The sequence below is a fragment of the Trichosurus vulpecula genome, chromosome 7 (assembly GCF_011100635.1).
Source record: "Trichosurus vulpecula isolate mTriVul1 chromosome 7, mTriVul1.pri, whole genome shotgun sequence".
In the NCBI taxonomy this organism is placed as follows: Eukaryota; Metazoa; Chordata; class Mammalia; order Diprotodontia; family Phalangeridae; genus Trichosurus; species Trichosurus vulpecula.
The window spans coordinates 31,402,573-31,418,753 of NC_050579.1; the positions used below are offsets into that span (position 1 = coordinate 31,402,573).

The window sequence follows — 16,181 nt, forward strand, 5'->3', positions numbered from 1 at the left end:
AGAACAGCACATGGGAAGGACTTGGGGCTCTGTGTGAGTCAGCAGCTAACTGGTAGCTGAAAGAGTTTCACTGATTTTTTAATGGCCTCAAAGGTTCTGACTCTAGGGGGCTGCCATGGGGACCCAGGTCTGATGCTGGAGTGGAGCTAATACTTCTGACATATTCCCCAAGAAGAGTGAATTGTTCCTTGGTCGTCTCTTTGCCAGGGTCTAGGACAGGGGTAGGGAACCTGCAGCCTCAGAGGCCCCTTGTGGTCCTCTAGGGCCTCAAGTCTGGCCCTTTGACTGAGTCCGAATTCCAGAACAAATCCCTTTGTGAAGTTTGGATTCAGTCAAAGGGCTGCATTAGAGGCCCTAGGGGGCCACGTGTGACCTCGAGGCTATGGGTTCCCCACCCCTGGTCTAGGATATGGATTTAGAGATGGAAATTGGGGAAAGCAAGGTTTTCTTTAAGCCTTCTACCTCTCATGTCCCTGGAATTAATCATTTGCGTTCACTTCTGTATCTAGAATTTTCTCTCCTATCTCCTTTTCTTCTGCTCCCATTCCTAAAAATAAGTTTTTCTGTCTGAGGGTTGGGGGGTCAAAATTTGACCAGGCTTTCCTACATTTAGTCAGAGTGCTGGGTCCAATAGCTGGCCTCCAGTTCTGTAGGCTCAGGCCTAGATTATAGTCCTGGCTTGCTGCTTCCTAACTGCCTGAGTGATGTTGGGCCAGGTGCTGAGCTCTCCAGGCCAGGCTGTCACCGCTTGTCGCATGGGTCTGACCCTGCCTGGCTGCCTACTTCAGAATGCTGGATGACTGTTCCATGGCAGTGAAGAGTCAGGAGACATTTCATTGATGGTTTTTCCCACCGTTACTTTCTGCTGTATAACCTGATTGCTGCTCTGTGCTTCCAGTCTGTGCTTGCTCACTGGCCTCCCCGCTAGGCCAGTCACCATGCCCCCAATCCCTGTGTGTACAATAGATGCCCTTAGCCCCCTGCTTCCCTGGGAAGGTTAGACCGCTGGGTGGGAGCTCTCTTCCTTCTCTTTGTCCACCCCTAAGATTCCTTAGTATTTTGATGTACTTGGAATCTCGGAACAGGTTTTTCTGTTCCCTGATAGGCCTGTCCTCCTGCATCTGGGCTTGAGGCCATTCCTCCTGTCTCTAGCTGCAGCCTCCCCCCAAATCCCAACTCCTTCCCCTGTCTTCACTACATTACAGGCCTGGCTTTGGCCCATCCTCAAGGCTTCTCTGACCCCCTCACAGCCATCTCCCATCTCTCTTCTCCCCTTCATGGCCACACTTCTTGCAAAATGAAATCTTGGATCTCTTTCCAGCCTCATTTTGTACTCCTTTTTGCGTACTGCTTTACAGACGGATGGGCCTACTAGTTGGTTCTGTGTCCACCATGCCACCCCCTCAGTCCAGTAAGCACTTCTGAGTCACTTACTATGTGCTAGCTCTGGGATGGACACAACCAGGTTAAAAAAAAGGAAAACCAGCTCTACCTTTAAGAACTTAGCCTTCTGCCTGCCTGGAATTCACTCCTCCTCATCTCTACGTCCGGGAATCTTCAGGTTTCCTCTCCACGCGCCACTTTCACCTCGCTGTAGCCTCCGTCGCTGTTCTCTTCTTCACTTCTCTGTGTGCATGCTGTCTCTTTCTAGTAGGACAGAGCTTCTTGTTCAGGTTTTGGGGATCCTGCGCTAGGGCTGGTGCCTCACCCGTAGTAAACATTGGTGCTGGATTCGAATCTTCAGTCTGTGCTGTCTGGTTTCTGCCCGGTCACCCGACAGATGCTGTTTACAGAGGTCACCTGAGATCACCTTTTCTAGCCCTTGGTTTCTTTTGTAGGATTCCTCCTGGGCTTCTCTGGAGTATTTGACACAGTTGGACAGTACCCCCTCTTTCCTTGGCTTTTCTACACTCATGTTCCTGCCATCTTCTAGCTTCTTTTCTTAGAATAATGACTAGGCGCTTGGTTTGGTGTCATGGCATTTGGGTTCGAATGTTGGCTCCCATATGGGACCTCAGGCAAGGCCTCAGTTTCCTCCCTGTAAAACGAGGGGATTGGGCCTGAGGGCCTCTGAGGTGAGTTTCATGGTCATCAGCCCTGAAAGGTGGATATTCTCTCAGGTTCTACCCTCCCCACCCCTTCCCCCAGGAGCCATATTCATTCTTGGGCCTTTAGCTACCACCTTTCCACAGATCTCTCCATCCCACCCACTTTCCAAGAGAAGCCTCCAATTTCCAGCCTTCCTGTCTGTCACTTTGGCAATCCAGAAATGCATCTCCAACAGTGGGATGTTAGGTCGTTACAGCTAAAAGACGATTTATAAGTAATTGTATTTAATACACATTTTATTTACCCATCATACTCAGCATGATGAGTTTGGTATTCCCAAGATAATAAAAAACCTGCCTGTTAAGTGAACTCACTGCCCAAACCCTAGACTCAGAGAGAGCTGCCCTGACATTCCTCTGGCAGCACCACCTCCACCGTCCAGTGTGCTGCAGCTAGGCTGTGAGCATCAAAGACAGTTTGCAGACCCCTGTGGCAAGCCCTCTCTGTCAGGATGGCCCATGGAATCATCTGAGTCCCAGACTCAGCCTGTTCCTCCTCCTGACAGCTCTGTGCCTGTCTCAGGCCCAGGCTCCTGGCTCTCCCGTCCCAGCAGCTCCACCTTCCTGGCCTCTCCTACCTGCCATCCCCAGACTGTTCAGAGAGCCCCCTTCCTCAGAAGCCTGTCTGTCAGGGCTGGGGGCTGGAGTGCTAACCTTGGGATTAGAGGACAGGACCTCTAAAACTGGCTCAGCTGCTTAACCAGCTGTGCAGCCTTGGTTGGGCAAGGCCTCAGTTTCTTCATTGGTGAAATGAGAGGTTTGGACTAGCTAACCTCAAAGGCCCCAGGCAGTTACACCTGCCTTGTCCTTTCCTTTGCCCAGCTAGCTGCAAGCTGAAGTGGCTTTGGTTAAGCCTGAGCCGGGCTGGGCCGGGCAGTTGATTCTCTGCCCTTTCCTGGTTCCTTTTGGCCTATGCAGTCCAATTCTGCCTCAGGCCAGCACTCAGGGCCTCCCTTCAGCACACTCTGGCCTTCCCTCTGCCCTGGGCTATCCTTTGGACTGGAAGGGTGTGTCTTCCCTCACCCCACCAGTCAGTAATGACCTTTTCTTGGCCTTTGGATAACACTGTTTCTGCTCTTTTATCATACATATGTTACAATAAAACAAACATTTAGGAACTGGGCCAAGCTAAGCGCTGCCAGGGAAGACACAGAGTGTTACTTTGGGTCTCATTCTAGGGCCTGTACCGTGCATCTTGCACAGAACCCGGCTGCACTCTGCACACCAGGTCAAGTTGAACTGAGGCTTGTGAGAAGGGCCTTGAGCAGACTCCAGGGCAGGAGGGCTAGGGGATCAGTCCCCTGGGTACCTCGCCAGACCCTGAAGCCAAGTAGCCAGATCAATCTGCTGGTCATCACACTGTCAGCTGTGAAGCCAGGGGGTCAGACCCATGAGCCCTAAAGTCTTGCCTAGCTATGCATCAGTGCTGCTATGATCTTGTGATTTTGGGCCTCCCTATAATATGCCCTTACCTCTTACCCAGAGCCATATACCGTTCGGGAAGCCAGAATCCATGTGCGCCACATCCGAGACCTTTTGAAAAGCCTGGATCCCTCAGATGCCTTCAATGGAGTAGACTGCAACTCCCTCTCCTTCCTCAGTGTCTTCACAGATGGTGACCTAGGAGGTACCCATCCCCATGGCTTCCTGGGGTCCTCACCCCTCAACCCCTGCTGGGCCCCTGCCCCATGCACACCTGGGGTCCTCATCCCCATGGGGCTGCCACCCCTCCTGCTCTTCAGAGGCCCTTGCATGGGCCTGAGGACTGTGTGTGTGTGTGTGTGTGTGTGTGTGTGTGTGTGTGTGTGTGTGTGTGTGTGTGGAGCGCTTGGCCTCCTTGTATGGGGGAAATGTCCTGCCCTTAGTGCCTGGTCCCACTTGGCCCTCTCCCAAGTCTGCTGATGACATAAGACCTTTATAATCTCCAGGGTTTGGGCTTGAGAGGCCTCAGAGGTGTGTCTTGCCCACCTCGGGCCTTGTGTGACTGGGTGGGCTTTTTGCCTCTTCAGATAGTGGGAAGAGGAAGAAGAAGGGCATTGAAATGGAGCCCATTGACTGCACACCCCCTGAGCATATCCTCCCCGGGAGCAAGGAACGGCCGCTCTGTGCTCTGCAGCCTCAGAACCGAGACTGGAAGGTGAGGGTAGCTGGCCCTCAGGCCATCCAGGGCAGCCCAGGGGGAGAGAGCAGGGCACAGAACTCAGACAGCAGCTGGGTCCCACTCACCCACAGCCTGGGCTCTTTAAGCCCTGCATTGATTGGGGCTGACTGCCCCTGTTCACACCCATCGCCACCCCCACAGCCTCTGCAGTGTCTAAAGGTGCTCACCATGAGCGGCTGGAACCCCCCACCTGGCAACCGCAAGATGCACGGGGATCTCATGTACCTCTTTGTGATCACGGCTGAGGACCGCCACGTCAGCATCACGGCCTCCACAAGGGGCTTTTACCTGAACCAGTGAGTGTCCCCAAAGCCCCCCTCCTCTTTGCTCTTGCTTGTCCGTTGTTGCCTCCCCCCCCCCCCCGCTCTTTTCCTCCTCCCTCCCTCCTCCTTCAGCTCCCCCTCTCTTTCCCCCCAACTTCCTCACCAAACTTAGCTTGGGGCCATCCCTGCACGACTTCTGGGTGCTGATGATGGGATTGGGGGAGTGACCGGCCCGTGACCCTGGATGTTGCCTGGGCAGGTCCACAGCATACAACTTCAACCCCAAACCTGCCAGCCCCCGATTCCTGAGCCATTCCTTGGTGGAGCTGCTTAACCAGATCAGTCCAACCTTCAAAAAAAACTTTGCTCTCCTGCAGAAGAAAAGGTAGGATTCCTGCCTACTTGGCCCTTTCACCTCGCTGCCCAGAACAGCCTGAGCCCTAAGCTGGAAAGGGCCTGCCCTGTCCCTGTCCTTGTCCACAGCTGATTCCTCTCAGACCAGAAGATGGGGCACGTGAGGTGCACTGGAGTCCTCAGCAGGGGTTCTGCCCATTCAGGGGCCTGAAATGCTGCCTTTAGCAATCCATTGCCTTGCGTTGTGACTGCTGAGCAAGTCTGGCCTGAGACTTTAGGTCTTATTTTTACCTTCCTAGATCTCGCTAGGGCCTGGAGAGGAGAGTTTGGGGAAAGGCAGGGGGAGAAAAGAGACAGTTTTGGAGAGAAGTTCATCAAAGGGAAGACCGGGGCAGGAAGAGGGGCGGTAGAAATAACAACCTTGCTGAGGGTTGTCCTGACTCAGAGAGGCGTATTTTTGGTGCTAAGGATATTTGGCATGTCACCCGGATGTAGGGTCCAGCGCCATCCTTTCGAGAGGATCGCCACCCCGTTCCAGATTTATAGCTGGACAGCCCCCCAGGTGGAGCACGCCATGGACTGTGTGCGGGCTGAGGATGCCTACACGTCCCGACTGGGCTATGAAGAGCACATCCCTGGCCAGGTGCGGCACCCCTGCCCCAGCCTCCTGGCTCCTTCATGTCCGTCCTCTTGTGTGAAGGGAGGGCGGGAGGTCAGGATGCAGGGGTGTGGGAGGTAAGGATTCCTCACCTCACCCTGGGGAAACACTAATGGGGGAGCTCCCTAGGACAAAATGCTCTAACCCTCTGCGGCCTGTGGCCTTTCCTCAGACCCGAGACTGGAATGAGGAGTTACAGACGACAAGGGAGCTTCCCCGGAAGAACCTTCCTGAGAGGCTGCTGAGGGAGCGTGCCATCTTTAAGGTACGCGCAGGAGGGATGAGTGCCTACACTGTCTGGGTTGATGTCCCTTGGCCTCTTGGGTCACCCAGTGGCTTCAGAGCAGGGGAGGAGTTGATGTGGCCCCTCATCGCTCTCCATGGATGGAGGCAGGCTGGCCCCTTGTGTGGGTGGGAGGGCCACACATAGGCAGATGTCACGGAATCTTTAGGGGGTGGGGGGCTGCTGGAGGTGGTGCTTGCACCCTTATTGAGTGCTCTGGGGGTCTAAGAAGAGGGGACCCTTAGGGCCCTTGGTATTCCCCAGCTCTTTGAGTTTTTGATGAATTAGGACCTGGGGAACAGAGTGTGTCTGACCATCTCCCTCTCCACCTCCTGAGACCAGCCCATAGTGTGAGAGCACGAGGGGCCTTTAGCTGTCAGAATCAATCCTCATCTCAAGTTGTGCAAACTGAGGCAGAGACAAAAGGAGGGACTTGGCTCAGGTCACTTTGGTAGTTGAAGTGAGGCCACCTGGGTACCTCTGACCACGTCACTCCTGTTCTCCAAAAGTTCGGACAGCCCTGCCTGTGCCTTTGGACACTCTGTGGTCTTCGCAGCGTAGTTCCGGCCTTGCTTTCCTGGGTGGTTATACACAGACACCCTTTGTCCTCTCTACTTTGCTGTTCCCTCCCCGTGGTGTTATACTTCCACCTTCGTCCCTTTGCATGGGTTCTCCCCCTGTGCCTAGAATGTGCTGGGGCCTTGCCTCAGCCACTTGGCGTCTGTGGGTGCTGCCTTCGTGGCTCAGCACAGACACAGCCTCCTCAGAGGAAGCCTTTCCTGAGGCCTATCTCTCCTCCCTCTTCTGCCAGGTAGCACTTTGTGGTTACTCACTGAAGATTTCTATATTAATGCTGTGGGCCCATTTTCAATCCAGTAGCATGCAATCTCCTTGAGGATAGGGACCATTTTTATCTTAGGACTATGCTTGACTACCCAGGACAGGCTTTTTAACTTGGGTCTGAGTATAGATGTCAAGAGATTTGTGAACTTGGATGGTGAAAAAAGTTACACCTTTGCTTCAATAGAATTAATTTTCTTTGCAGTCCCATGCATTTTGTTTTATGGGTTTAAAAGCATTCCTTTGGGAAGGAGTCTGTACCCTGGGGTTCACCAGGGTCTGTGACACAAAGTGAAGCCCCCTCAAGAGGGGAGGTGCTGAACAAAGGCCAGACTGTCTGTGTAAACGGATTCTTAAGGTGGTCCCCTTGCCCCTAGGTCCATAGTGACTTCACAGCAGCAGCCACCCGGGGGGCCATGGCAGTCATTGATGGCAACGTCATGGCTATCAACCCCAGTGAGGAGACCAAGATGCAGATGTTCATCTGGAACAACATTTTCTTCAGCCTGGGCTTCGATGTCCGAGACCACTACAAGGACTTCGGTGGGGATGTGGCTGCCTACGTAGCCCCCACCAATGACCTGAATGGGGTGCGCACCTACAACGCAGTTGACGTCGAGGGCCTCTACACTCTGGGCACGGTGGTGGTAGACTACCGCGGGTACCGCGTCACGGCCCAGTCCATCATCCCTGGCATCCTCGAGCGGGAGCAGGAGCAGAGCGTCATCTACGGCTCCATTGACTTTGGCAAGACGGTGGTGTCACATCCACGCTACCTGGAGCTCCTGGAGAAGACGAGCCGGCCCCTGAAGATCCAGCGGCACCGAGTGCTCAATGACCGCGACGAGGAGGTGGAGCTGTGTTCCTCCGTGGAGTGCAAAGGCATCATCGGTAATGATGGCCGGCACTACATTCTGGACCTGCTGCGTACCTTCCCCCCTGACCTAAATTTCCTGCCTGTGACTGGCGAGGAGCTGCCCGAGGACTGCCGGCGGGCCGGCTTCCCCAAGCCTCACCGCCACAAGCTCTGCTGTCTGCGCCAAGAGCTGGTGGATGCCTTTGTGGAGCACAGGTGAGGCTGGGCTCCCAAGGAACAGTGACAGCCCCCTGGCTATGGCCACTCTTCAGGCACCCAAGGACCACTAGGGTGCTAGGGAGAGGTTTTCTCTACTCTGCCCCAGATGGTGCTACCCCAGATAAGCCTGAGGGTTCTCATCCATGGGATTAGCCTGCAGAGCACCAGCCCTGGTCTTCCCACTCTCGTCTGTCTGCGTGACATGGCAGACAGAGTGTAGAACTTGGGTATCCAGAGGACCTGGGCTCAGGCCCAGTTGCTCCTCCTGTGGGACCCTGGGCTGCAGCCTTTTCCTGGGCTGAGGTGCTTAACCTTCTCCAGGATGTGAATCCAGTACCTGTGGAGGGAGAGGAGGAGTGGGTTGAGCTGTGGGTTGGCAATGTCTCTTCCATCCCTGGGGCGGAGGCTGGGCAGGGCACAGGATGCCTTCTGGCCTAAGCTCCAGGGGTCTGGTTCTCCAGGTACCTCCTCTTCATGAAACTGGCAGCCATTCAGCTCATGCAGCAGAAAGCCAACAGGGCCGAGAGCCCAGGCCCGCTGGAGAACGGTACTTCTGAGGCCGGGGCTTCAGAGACACCAGAGGCCGTGGAGGCTGCAGGGGAGGAAGGGGCCAGTGGCCTAGCCAAGGTGAAGGAGCTCGCGGAGACCATTGCCTCCGACAACGGCCCAGGTGGGGCTGGGCTGGGCAAGTTGGGGCAGGGGGAAGGGAGGGAGCCCTCAGGTCGGGAACTCAACACCTGCTGTGTGCAAGGGACTGCCCTCAAGGAGCCTCCTTTGGCCTAGGTTTTTCCTCTCTGGTTCAGGAGGCCTCTGTGATTGGAGCCTCAGGTTCATGCCTGGAGCTTCTTGATTGTCTCTGGTGGGGCTTTTGGGGCAATCTCTGGACATGACCCTCTCTTACCTCTAGGGATATGGCTCATTTAGGGGCTGATGAGCTGATGGTCAGCGAGTGCCTCTCCCAGCTCATTTTGGTGCACCCTTTTTTACCCATCTTTATCATTTTCCAGTGACCCTATCTCCTCCAGTCAGAGTTAAGCAAAGGGATCAAGGTGCTGGCTGTGCCTATTCGATATCTCAGCTGCCACCTCTCTAAGGGAGTTTTGCTTCACCAACAACAGTCTAGTCCCTGAGCTCTTCAGTCAGTGTCCCTGATCTGGCTGACTCTTGCTTCCCATTGGCTGCTGGCAGAAGGGACACCGGGTGAAGAGCTGCCGCTGGGGTCCTGGGTGGTGGGGCTTGCCCCAGGGATGGTGATAGGCCTCTCCTCTACCCCAGCTGGTGCTCCCCCAGAGAGACCCAAGGTTCCTCATCCACGTTCTGCCCTGAGTGGGGGGGTGGGCATTTCTGGGTCTCATTACCTGTGAGGCTTGGTGTTTGGAGCTGGGAAATCAGGCCTTGCTGACTAGGAGCTTGGCGAGCCCCTGGTGGCCTGTGCTCTGCTTTCTTCCTTATCTCCCCATGCCCTTCAATCTTTCCCTAGCAGTGGACCCCAGGAGCCGGGAGGTGATCCAGAATGCCTGCAAGGCTGTGGGCTCTGTCAGCAGCACCTCCTTCGATATCCGCTTCAACCCTGACATCTTTTCACCGGGTATGGAGGCCCAGGCGGGGTGTGTGGGTGGGTAGGGAGCAGTAGCCTGAAGTCAGCCTTTGTCACCTCTAACCTATTCCAGAACTGAGTGCTTCCCCCCCACCCCCAGTCACCTACTATTTACCCCTAGATCACACTCCATTCTTCCTACCCTGCTGATAGGTGTGAGATTCCCTGAGTCCTGCCAGGACGAAGTTCGGGACCAGAAACAGCTGCTGAAAGATGCTGCAGCCTTCTTGCTGTCCTGCCAGATTCCTGGCCTGGTGAGTTGCTGAGAGTCTGCTTGGGGCTCATGAGGAAGATGACTCCCTGTCTAAGAGCAGGACACCCCCTAATGTGCTCCTGCTGCCCCATCCCCCACAGTCTGCTTTGGTGGCCTCGTAGACTTTCCACACTGTGCTAGGAGGAAAGATGCCAAACCTCTCTAGAAATCCATGGACTCAATGGACTTGAGTGAGTGGAGGGAAGGAAACCTTTTTTTTTAAATAGAAAGCTCTGTAATTTTTTTCAGACTTTTCCTTGTGTATAACAGTAGTTCCCATCTGTACTGTGCCTGACCAGGTGGTAAAGGGCCTTTCTTGCGGTAGAATTACATTGGTTTTGCCCAATTTGGTCGGAGGCAGTGTGGCTTAGTGGAGGGAGAACTGTATTTGGGGTCAGAGGGCCTGAGCCTGGGTTTGAATCCCACCTTTGCTTTTAGCACCTGGCTGAGTTGGGCAGGCCAGCTCCCTGGGCCTCACTGTCCTCATTGGTCAAAGTAGGGAGATAGGATGGTAGCCTCTTTGGGGGCCATCTAGCTCTAAATCTATTGTTCTTTGAGATGCTAAACTAGAAAAACAGGGAGTATGGGGAAGCTAGATGCCTTCATTCATCTTTTAGGAGGGAATGGTACAGAGTGCTTGACACTTCCTGTCTTGCTGGGCTCTTCCCGGTGGGTTCCCCGGAGAGCCAGGATAGGATGGGTGGTGCTTCAGAGAAGAGAGAGTGCACTTGGGTTGGGTTGTTTTTGGAGTTTAGGGGGCACTAGTGCCATCCTGACTCCTGCCAATGCTCCAGGTGAAAGACTGCACAGACCACACAGTGCTGCCCATGGATGGGGCCACATTGGCAGAAGCCATGCACCAGCGTGGCATCAATATCCGCTACCTAGGCAAGGTGCTGGACTTTGTGCTCAGGAGCCCCGCCCGACCTCAGCTGGACCACATTTATGTGAGTTGTGTGGCCAGGGAAGGTGGAGGGAAGCAAAGAAGAGATATCCCAAAAGGAGCTAACAACTTGTCTCTCCCCAACCACTGCAGAAAATTGGCATCAGTGAACTCATCACTCGTTCTGCCAAGCATATCTTCAAGACATACCTTCAGGTAGCCATGGCCTGGGCCCTCCCAGCTTGCCCCAGTCATGTCCCCTGGAACTGTCCCTGTGGGTGTACACTGGGTGTGGGTGTGGAAGAGCAGTAGAGAACAGAACTTGGGGACCAGAGCTGGAGTTGGCGGGCAGGGGGGTGTGCTTTGGGCCTCGTGCTCAGGGTTAGGCCCTCACCACCAGTGTGCTTGACCCAGGGTGTGGAGCTCTCAGGCCTCTCAGCAGCCATCAGCCACTTCCTCAACTGCTTCCTCAGTTCCTTCCCTAACCCTGTTGCCCACCTCCCTGCTGATGAGCTTGTCTCCAAGAAGAAGAACAAGAGAAGGAAAAACCGGCCTCCAGGAGGGGCTGACAACACGGCCTGGGCTGTCATGACCCCCCAGGAACTCTGGAAGGACATCTGCCAGGAGGCCAAGAATTATTTTGATTTCGACCTTGAGTGGTGAGGGAAGGAGGAGGGAGGTACAGAGCTGGGCAAGTGGGAAGTGTGGTGGGGGGCAGGGGAGGCAAGTGAGGGCTGGAGAAAGGGTGGGCTCTGGTCAGGCAGCAGGGAAGACCTGAGCCTGAGAAAGCCTCAAGCCTGGGCAGAGCTGGCCCCATGCAGGGAGCTAGAGAGAGAGCTGTTGGTCTGCCCTGCCCTTTTCTATCAGGGAGAGAGGTCTAGGGACATTAATCTGTTTGGCTCATGAGCACAGGCACATGCAGAGCACTGTGGGAGGTGCTGGGAATATGGCTGTGAAAGAGAGACAGACACCACTACCCAAGAGCCATGGTTCTCCTGGGGGAGGGAGCACAGAGGCAGGGAGGACTGAGGTAATTTGGGAGGGAAGCGCCCCAGGCCAAACTTGTGAGGGTTGTCCAGTCCAGTGTGGTGTACAAGAGACTGCCAAGAGGCCTGTGGAACGGGCTGGTCTGGATCCCGAGAGGGAGAGGACTTGCTCTCAGTGGATTCATGCCTGTGTCCACAGAGTCCAGGCTCTGGGCAATTAGGCAGTGTGCAACAGGGCAGCAGATTGAATCCCTCTCCAGAGAGACTCTGCTCCTGCTCCAGTAGGAACCAGCAAATGAACTTAGATACCAGGAGCCCTCTCTGCCCAGGGGCTCCAGGGACAGGTAACGTGGCCATTTCTCAGTAGCTTCCAAGGACTAGGGACTAGGATACCCGCCTTCCCTGTCCAGGACCTGGCAGGAGTAGGGAGCAGTGCCAAGGCAGGGGGCTGGAGAAAAGGCAGCCCTGGGGCCCCATCTGTGGCTTGGAGGCACTTAGCCCTTGCTGTTCTTCAGTGAGACCGTTGACCAGGCTGTGGAAACCTTTGGACTGCAGAAGATAACCCTCCTCCGGGAGATCTCCCTGAAAACTGGAATCCAGGTGGGTGGAGGGGCATCCTGCTCTATCCAAATCCAAAGGGCCACATGGAGCTTCTGGCCTGGCAGGAGAGCTTGCCTGTGGCGAGCTCTGGGAGGTCACAGGGTTTGTGGGTAGTAGTGGGGTAGAGCTAGTGAATCTAGAGAGGATAAAGCCCCTGGGCTCATCCTCCTCTCATCCTTCCATGCCCTTCACTGCCTCCTGCAGATCTTACTGAAAGAATACAGCTTTGACAGCAGGCATAAGCCGGCCTTCACTGAGGAGGACGTCCTCAACATCTTTCCTGTGGTCAAACATGTCAACCCCAAGGCCTCGGATGCCTTCCATTTCTTCCAGAGTGGCCAGGCCAAAGTGCAGCAGGGTAATGCAAGGTCAAAGTGGGAGAAGCAACAGAAGGTCGAGGGAGGGAGGGGGTGGAGGCCCCCAGGATCACAGGCCTCTGTCGTCCCTGCCAGGCTTTTTGAAGGAGGGCTGTGAGCTCATCACGGAGGCCCTGAACCTCTTCAATAACGTGTATGGGGCCATGCACGTGGAGATCTGTGCCTGCCTCCGCCTTCTCGCCCGGCTTCACTACATCATGGGGGACTACGCAGAGGTGGGCGCTGCTTCTTGCCCCCGGTGGGCCAGGGCGGGGCTTGACTTCATCAGCAGAGGTGTGGTGTGAGGAGGAGGAGGATGGGGTCTGTCCTGCCTGGGTGACCTTAGGCTTGTGCCTTCTCTGGGAGTCTCTGGTTCCTCCTCACGACCAGAGAGGCCACAGTATTGCTGTGGGGGCGGGGCACTATCTCTTCCATGTGATTGCTGAACAGTCTGACTTGTGCCTGGCCACTAGGAATGGGATGTGGCCAATGATCTCTCCTCTTTTCCTTCCCTCTCCAATGCTCCCTAGGCCTTAAGTAACCAGCAGAAGGCAGTGCTGATGAGTGAGCGAGTGCTGGGAATCGAGCACCCCAACACCATCCAGGAATACGTGAGTGACAGTATCGGGGACCCTACCTGGGCGGGGGAGAGGCAGGGAGGCTCCAGCCTCTGGTTCCAGCTTTGGCCAAGGCTCTGAACTTCTCTTGGCCTCAGTTTCCTCATGTGTAAAATGAGGGAGGAGAGATGCATTTGTTAGTTTTGCGTAGGGAAGGGGGAAGGCCCAGATCTGTGTATGTAAAAACAGAAGCCTAGCATTTTTCATCTAAAAATGAAGAGAATTGAGCTGATGCCCAAGCTCTTCATGCCCCCAATGAGAAGAGACTGTGAGCTGGGGGTGTGAGGATCGGAGATAGGTGCTGACCGTGGTCCTTGGTCTCCCCAGATGCACCTGGCGCTCTATTGCTTTGCCAGCAGCCAGTTGTCCACAGCTTTGAGCCTGCTCTACCGCGCCCGTTACCTGCTGCTGTTGGTCTTTGGGGAAGACCATCCAGAAATGGCTCTGCTGGATGTGAGTGTCCAGGGCAGGTGCTGGGGCAGGGGGCCCTGGGGGGAAGCACCTGGCCCCTGCCTCATGCCTGGCTTATCCCCAGAACAACATTGGACTGGTGCTGCATGGGGTCATGGAGTATGAATTGGCCCTGCGCTTCCTGGAGAACGCTCTGAGCATCAATGCCAAGTACCACGGGGCCAAGTCCCTCAAGGTGGCCCTCAGGTAAGGAGGCCCCTTTCCTCCCGTCTCTGGCTGAGCCCAGCCTCTGTCCCTTCCCCTCAGGCCGCAGTGTCTTTTGAGCTCTTGGCTTCTTTCCTGGTGCCTAGAAAGCCCTTCAGGGCTTGGCCATCCTTAAACTTTCATTTGACTCTGTGGTTTCTCATGCTTTCTCTTTCACAAGAAGACTCCAAGGAAAACCACTCTGCAGGTAGACCACCCTCAGTAGAGTGGAAGGTCCTTGGAGAGGGGCCTGTTGGCCATTTGTCTTTGTAGCCCCAGGGTCTTCCATGGCGTCTTGCAGGTTGTCTGAGTTGATAAATGCATTTCTCCAGTCCAGGCCGTGTGAGGCAGGAAGAGTGCACTTGTGTTGCTTGGTCCTTGAGGAGAAGATAAGAGGTAGACATCAGGTTACCAGAGGCAGAGTTAGGTTCTCAGGGCGCTTGTAGCTCTTGCCAAGACGCCCTGTGATGGGATTCCTGCCATTGGCCCTCCAGCCTCCACTTGGGGTGGACTGCAGGGATGCGGGAGTCATGACCTCCTGAGGACAGCCTATTCTTATTAAGGATCGCCAAGGGTTCCAGTGGCGTCCCAAAGCTAGGGATGATTCAGCAGGCCCCAAGAACCTTTCCCTTAGATTCTGAAATAGCACTTTCTCCACCTCCTCCCCCAATCATGTTCCCTTTGAGAATGTTGAGGAGCCTGGAATTCCTGGGCTTTACCCTTGTCTAGGAAGAGCTCCATCACTCCCTCACCCCACCATGTTTCATCTGTTGCCTCTGCAGTCACCACCTGGTGGCCCGGGTCTATGAGAGCAAAGCCGAGTTCCGATCTGCCCTGCAGCATGAGAAGGAGGGTTACACCATCTATAAGAGCCAGGTGAGGAAGCTGTCTTGGCTCAGGCCATGGCTGGCAGTTGGGGATGGCGGGCTGGTGGCGGGCCACCTCCTGACGTTTTCTTTCTGCAGCTCGGAGAGAACCATGAGAAGACCAAGGAGAGCTCAGATTACCTGAAGTGCCTCACCCAGCAGGCTGTGGCCTTGCAGCGCACCATGAATGAAATCTACCGCAATGGCTCCAGTGCCAACATCGTGCCCCTCAAGGTACCTGGTCCCACCCCAGCTGAGGCAGCGGGTGTGCCCATGGTCCCAGGTCTCACAAGTATCCCTTGTCCATCTCTAGGTCACAGCCCCCAGCATGGCCAGTGTCCTGGAGCAGCTTCACATCATTAATGGCATCCTCTTCATTCCGCTCAGGTCAGTTGGAGGTCGGGGGGAGGACTGACAGTACTCGCTCTTCCTCACCTGCCCTCAGGGAGCCTGGTGGGTGGAAGGAAGCAGGACTGACAAGGATAGTGGTGTTTTCCTACTCCAGCATCACTGGGGAAGGAGGCCTCCTGGGGTAGGTCCAGCCAGATGGGTTACATGTTTCCCTGACTTCTGAAACAGGATGTGGAATATCATTTAGCCTTTTTTTGATAACTGAGTGTTACGAGCCTGGAAAGCAGGTGCTCTCTTGGCACATGGAGGTGACACAGGCTGTTGGCCCTACGCTGAATGCTCCAGACTGCTGGGCCTGGGGCAGACTGTCAGCCTGCTGTCAGCCCAAATCTTCATGGGCTCATCATGGCAGGCCTTCAGGCAGAGCCTGAAAGGAATGGAGAGCTCCTTGGGACGGGGCTAGAGGGTGGCCTCCAAGGTCCCTTCTTCAGTACTGCTCAATGCCAGCCTAGAAGAGTCTTTCCCATTTGTTGTGGCCCAGGGAACCAGAAAAACAAACTTCATCATCCAGTTTCAGAGTTGGAAGGAACCTTCCAGTCTAGCTCCTTCCTGAAGCCAGAATCCTTTCTATAGCTAGAGTCACTTTGCAAGTGGGCTTCTACTTAGAGACCTGCATCAAGGGGGAAATCACCACCTCCTAAGGCAGAGCCTATTCCTACTCTGATTAGTTTCTAAAAAAATTTCATATTCTTCAGTCAACAAAAATCTCCCCCCACTTCCATTCCTTTCAGTTGAGAGTGAAAGAATAACCAGATTCATTTTATTAACACGTCTAATCAAGCAGAACACATTTTCAGCATTGGCCCTGTCTGAAAAATACTTATTCTCTGAGAAAGTGGCCAGTATGGCCTGTCATGAGCCCCTGGAATTGTAGCTGGTCGTTAGGCCAATCAGAGCTCCTGATTCTTGCAGCTGTTGGTCATATTGTATAAATTGTTCTCCTGGTTCTCACTTCACTGCATCAGTTCATACGAGTCTTCTCAGGTTTCTCTGACCTCTCCCCCACACACACCCTTTCTTCCAGCACAGTAGATTTATCACATTCACAGGCCATGTTTTATTCAGGCATTCCTCAATTGATGCCTTCCCTAATTGAGTTCTTTGTTCTGACTTGAGCTGCCAAGCATTGTGCTCCCTCTCTTTTATGGCCAGAACCCTACTGGCCCCAAACACCATCTTTGTCTTCAGAATATCTCCTAAGCCTCCTTCTGTGTAG

General features: G+C 54.6%; 1 protein-coding gene across 4 annotated transcripts in view; it reads left to right on the forward strand.

Annotated features, from left to right (window-relative positions):
- CLUH (clustered mitochondria homolog) overlaps positions 1–16,181 on the forward strand; it is a 32,837-nt gene that overhangs the window by 14,224 nt on the left and 2,432 nt on the right. For 2 of the 4 annotated variants that reach the window (XM_036766485.1, XM_036766483.1), the window contains exons 4-25: positions 3,592–3,735; positions 4,118–4,245; positions 4,411–4,565; positions 4,792–4,917; positions 5,382–5,529; positions 5,717–5,809; positions 7,045–7,739; positions 8,204–8,412; positions 9,223–9,330; positions 9,493–9,593; positions 10,387–10,539; positions 10,629–10,691; positions 10,890–11,134; positions 11,977–12,061; positions 12,266–12,419; positions 12,514–12,653; positions 12,948–13,028; positions 13,362–13,487; positions 13,570–13,691; positions 14,471–14,564; positions 14,654–14,788; positions 14,868–14,941. In XM_036766485.1, the coding sequence (XP_036622380.1) occupies positions 3,592–3,735; positions 4,118–4,245; positions 4,411–4,565; positions 4,792–4,917; positions 5,382–5,529; positions 5,717–5,809; positions 7,045–7,739; positions 8,204–8,412; positions 9,223–9,330; positions 9,493–9,593; positions 10,387–10,539; positions 10,629–10,691; positions 10,890–11,134; positions 11,977–12,061; positions 12,266–12,419; positions 12,514–12,653; positions 12,948–13,028; positions 13,362–13,487; positions 13,570–13,691; positions 14,471–14,564; positions 14,654–14,788; positions 14,868–14,941 (3,379 nt within the window). The remainder of the gene's footprint in view (positions 1–3,591; positions 3,736–4,117; positions 4,246–4,410; positions 4,566–4,791; positions 4,918–5,381; positions 5,530–5,716; positions 5,810–7,044; positions 7,740–8,203; positions 8,413–9,222; positions 9,331–9,492; positions 9,594–10,386; positions 10,540–10,628; positions 10,692–10,889; positions 11,135–11,976; positions 12,062–12,265; positions 12,420–12,513; positions 12,654–12,947; positions 13,029–13,361; positions 13,488–13,569; positions 13,692–14,470; positions 14,565–14,653; positions 14,789–14,867; positions 14,942–16,181) is intronic. The other 2 variants (XM_036766486.1, XM_036766484.1) reach the window with 1 other exon arrangement.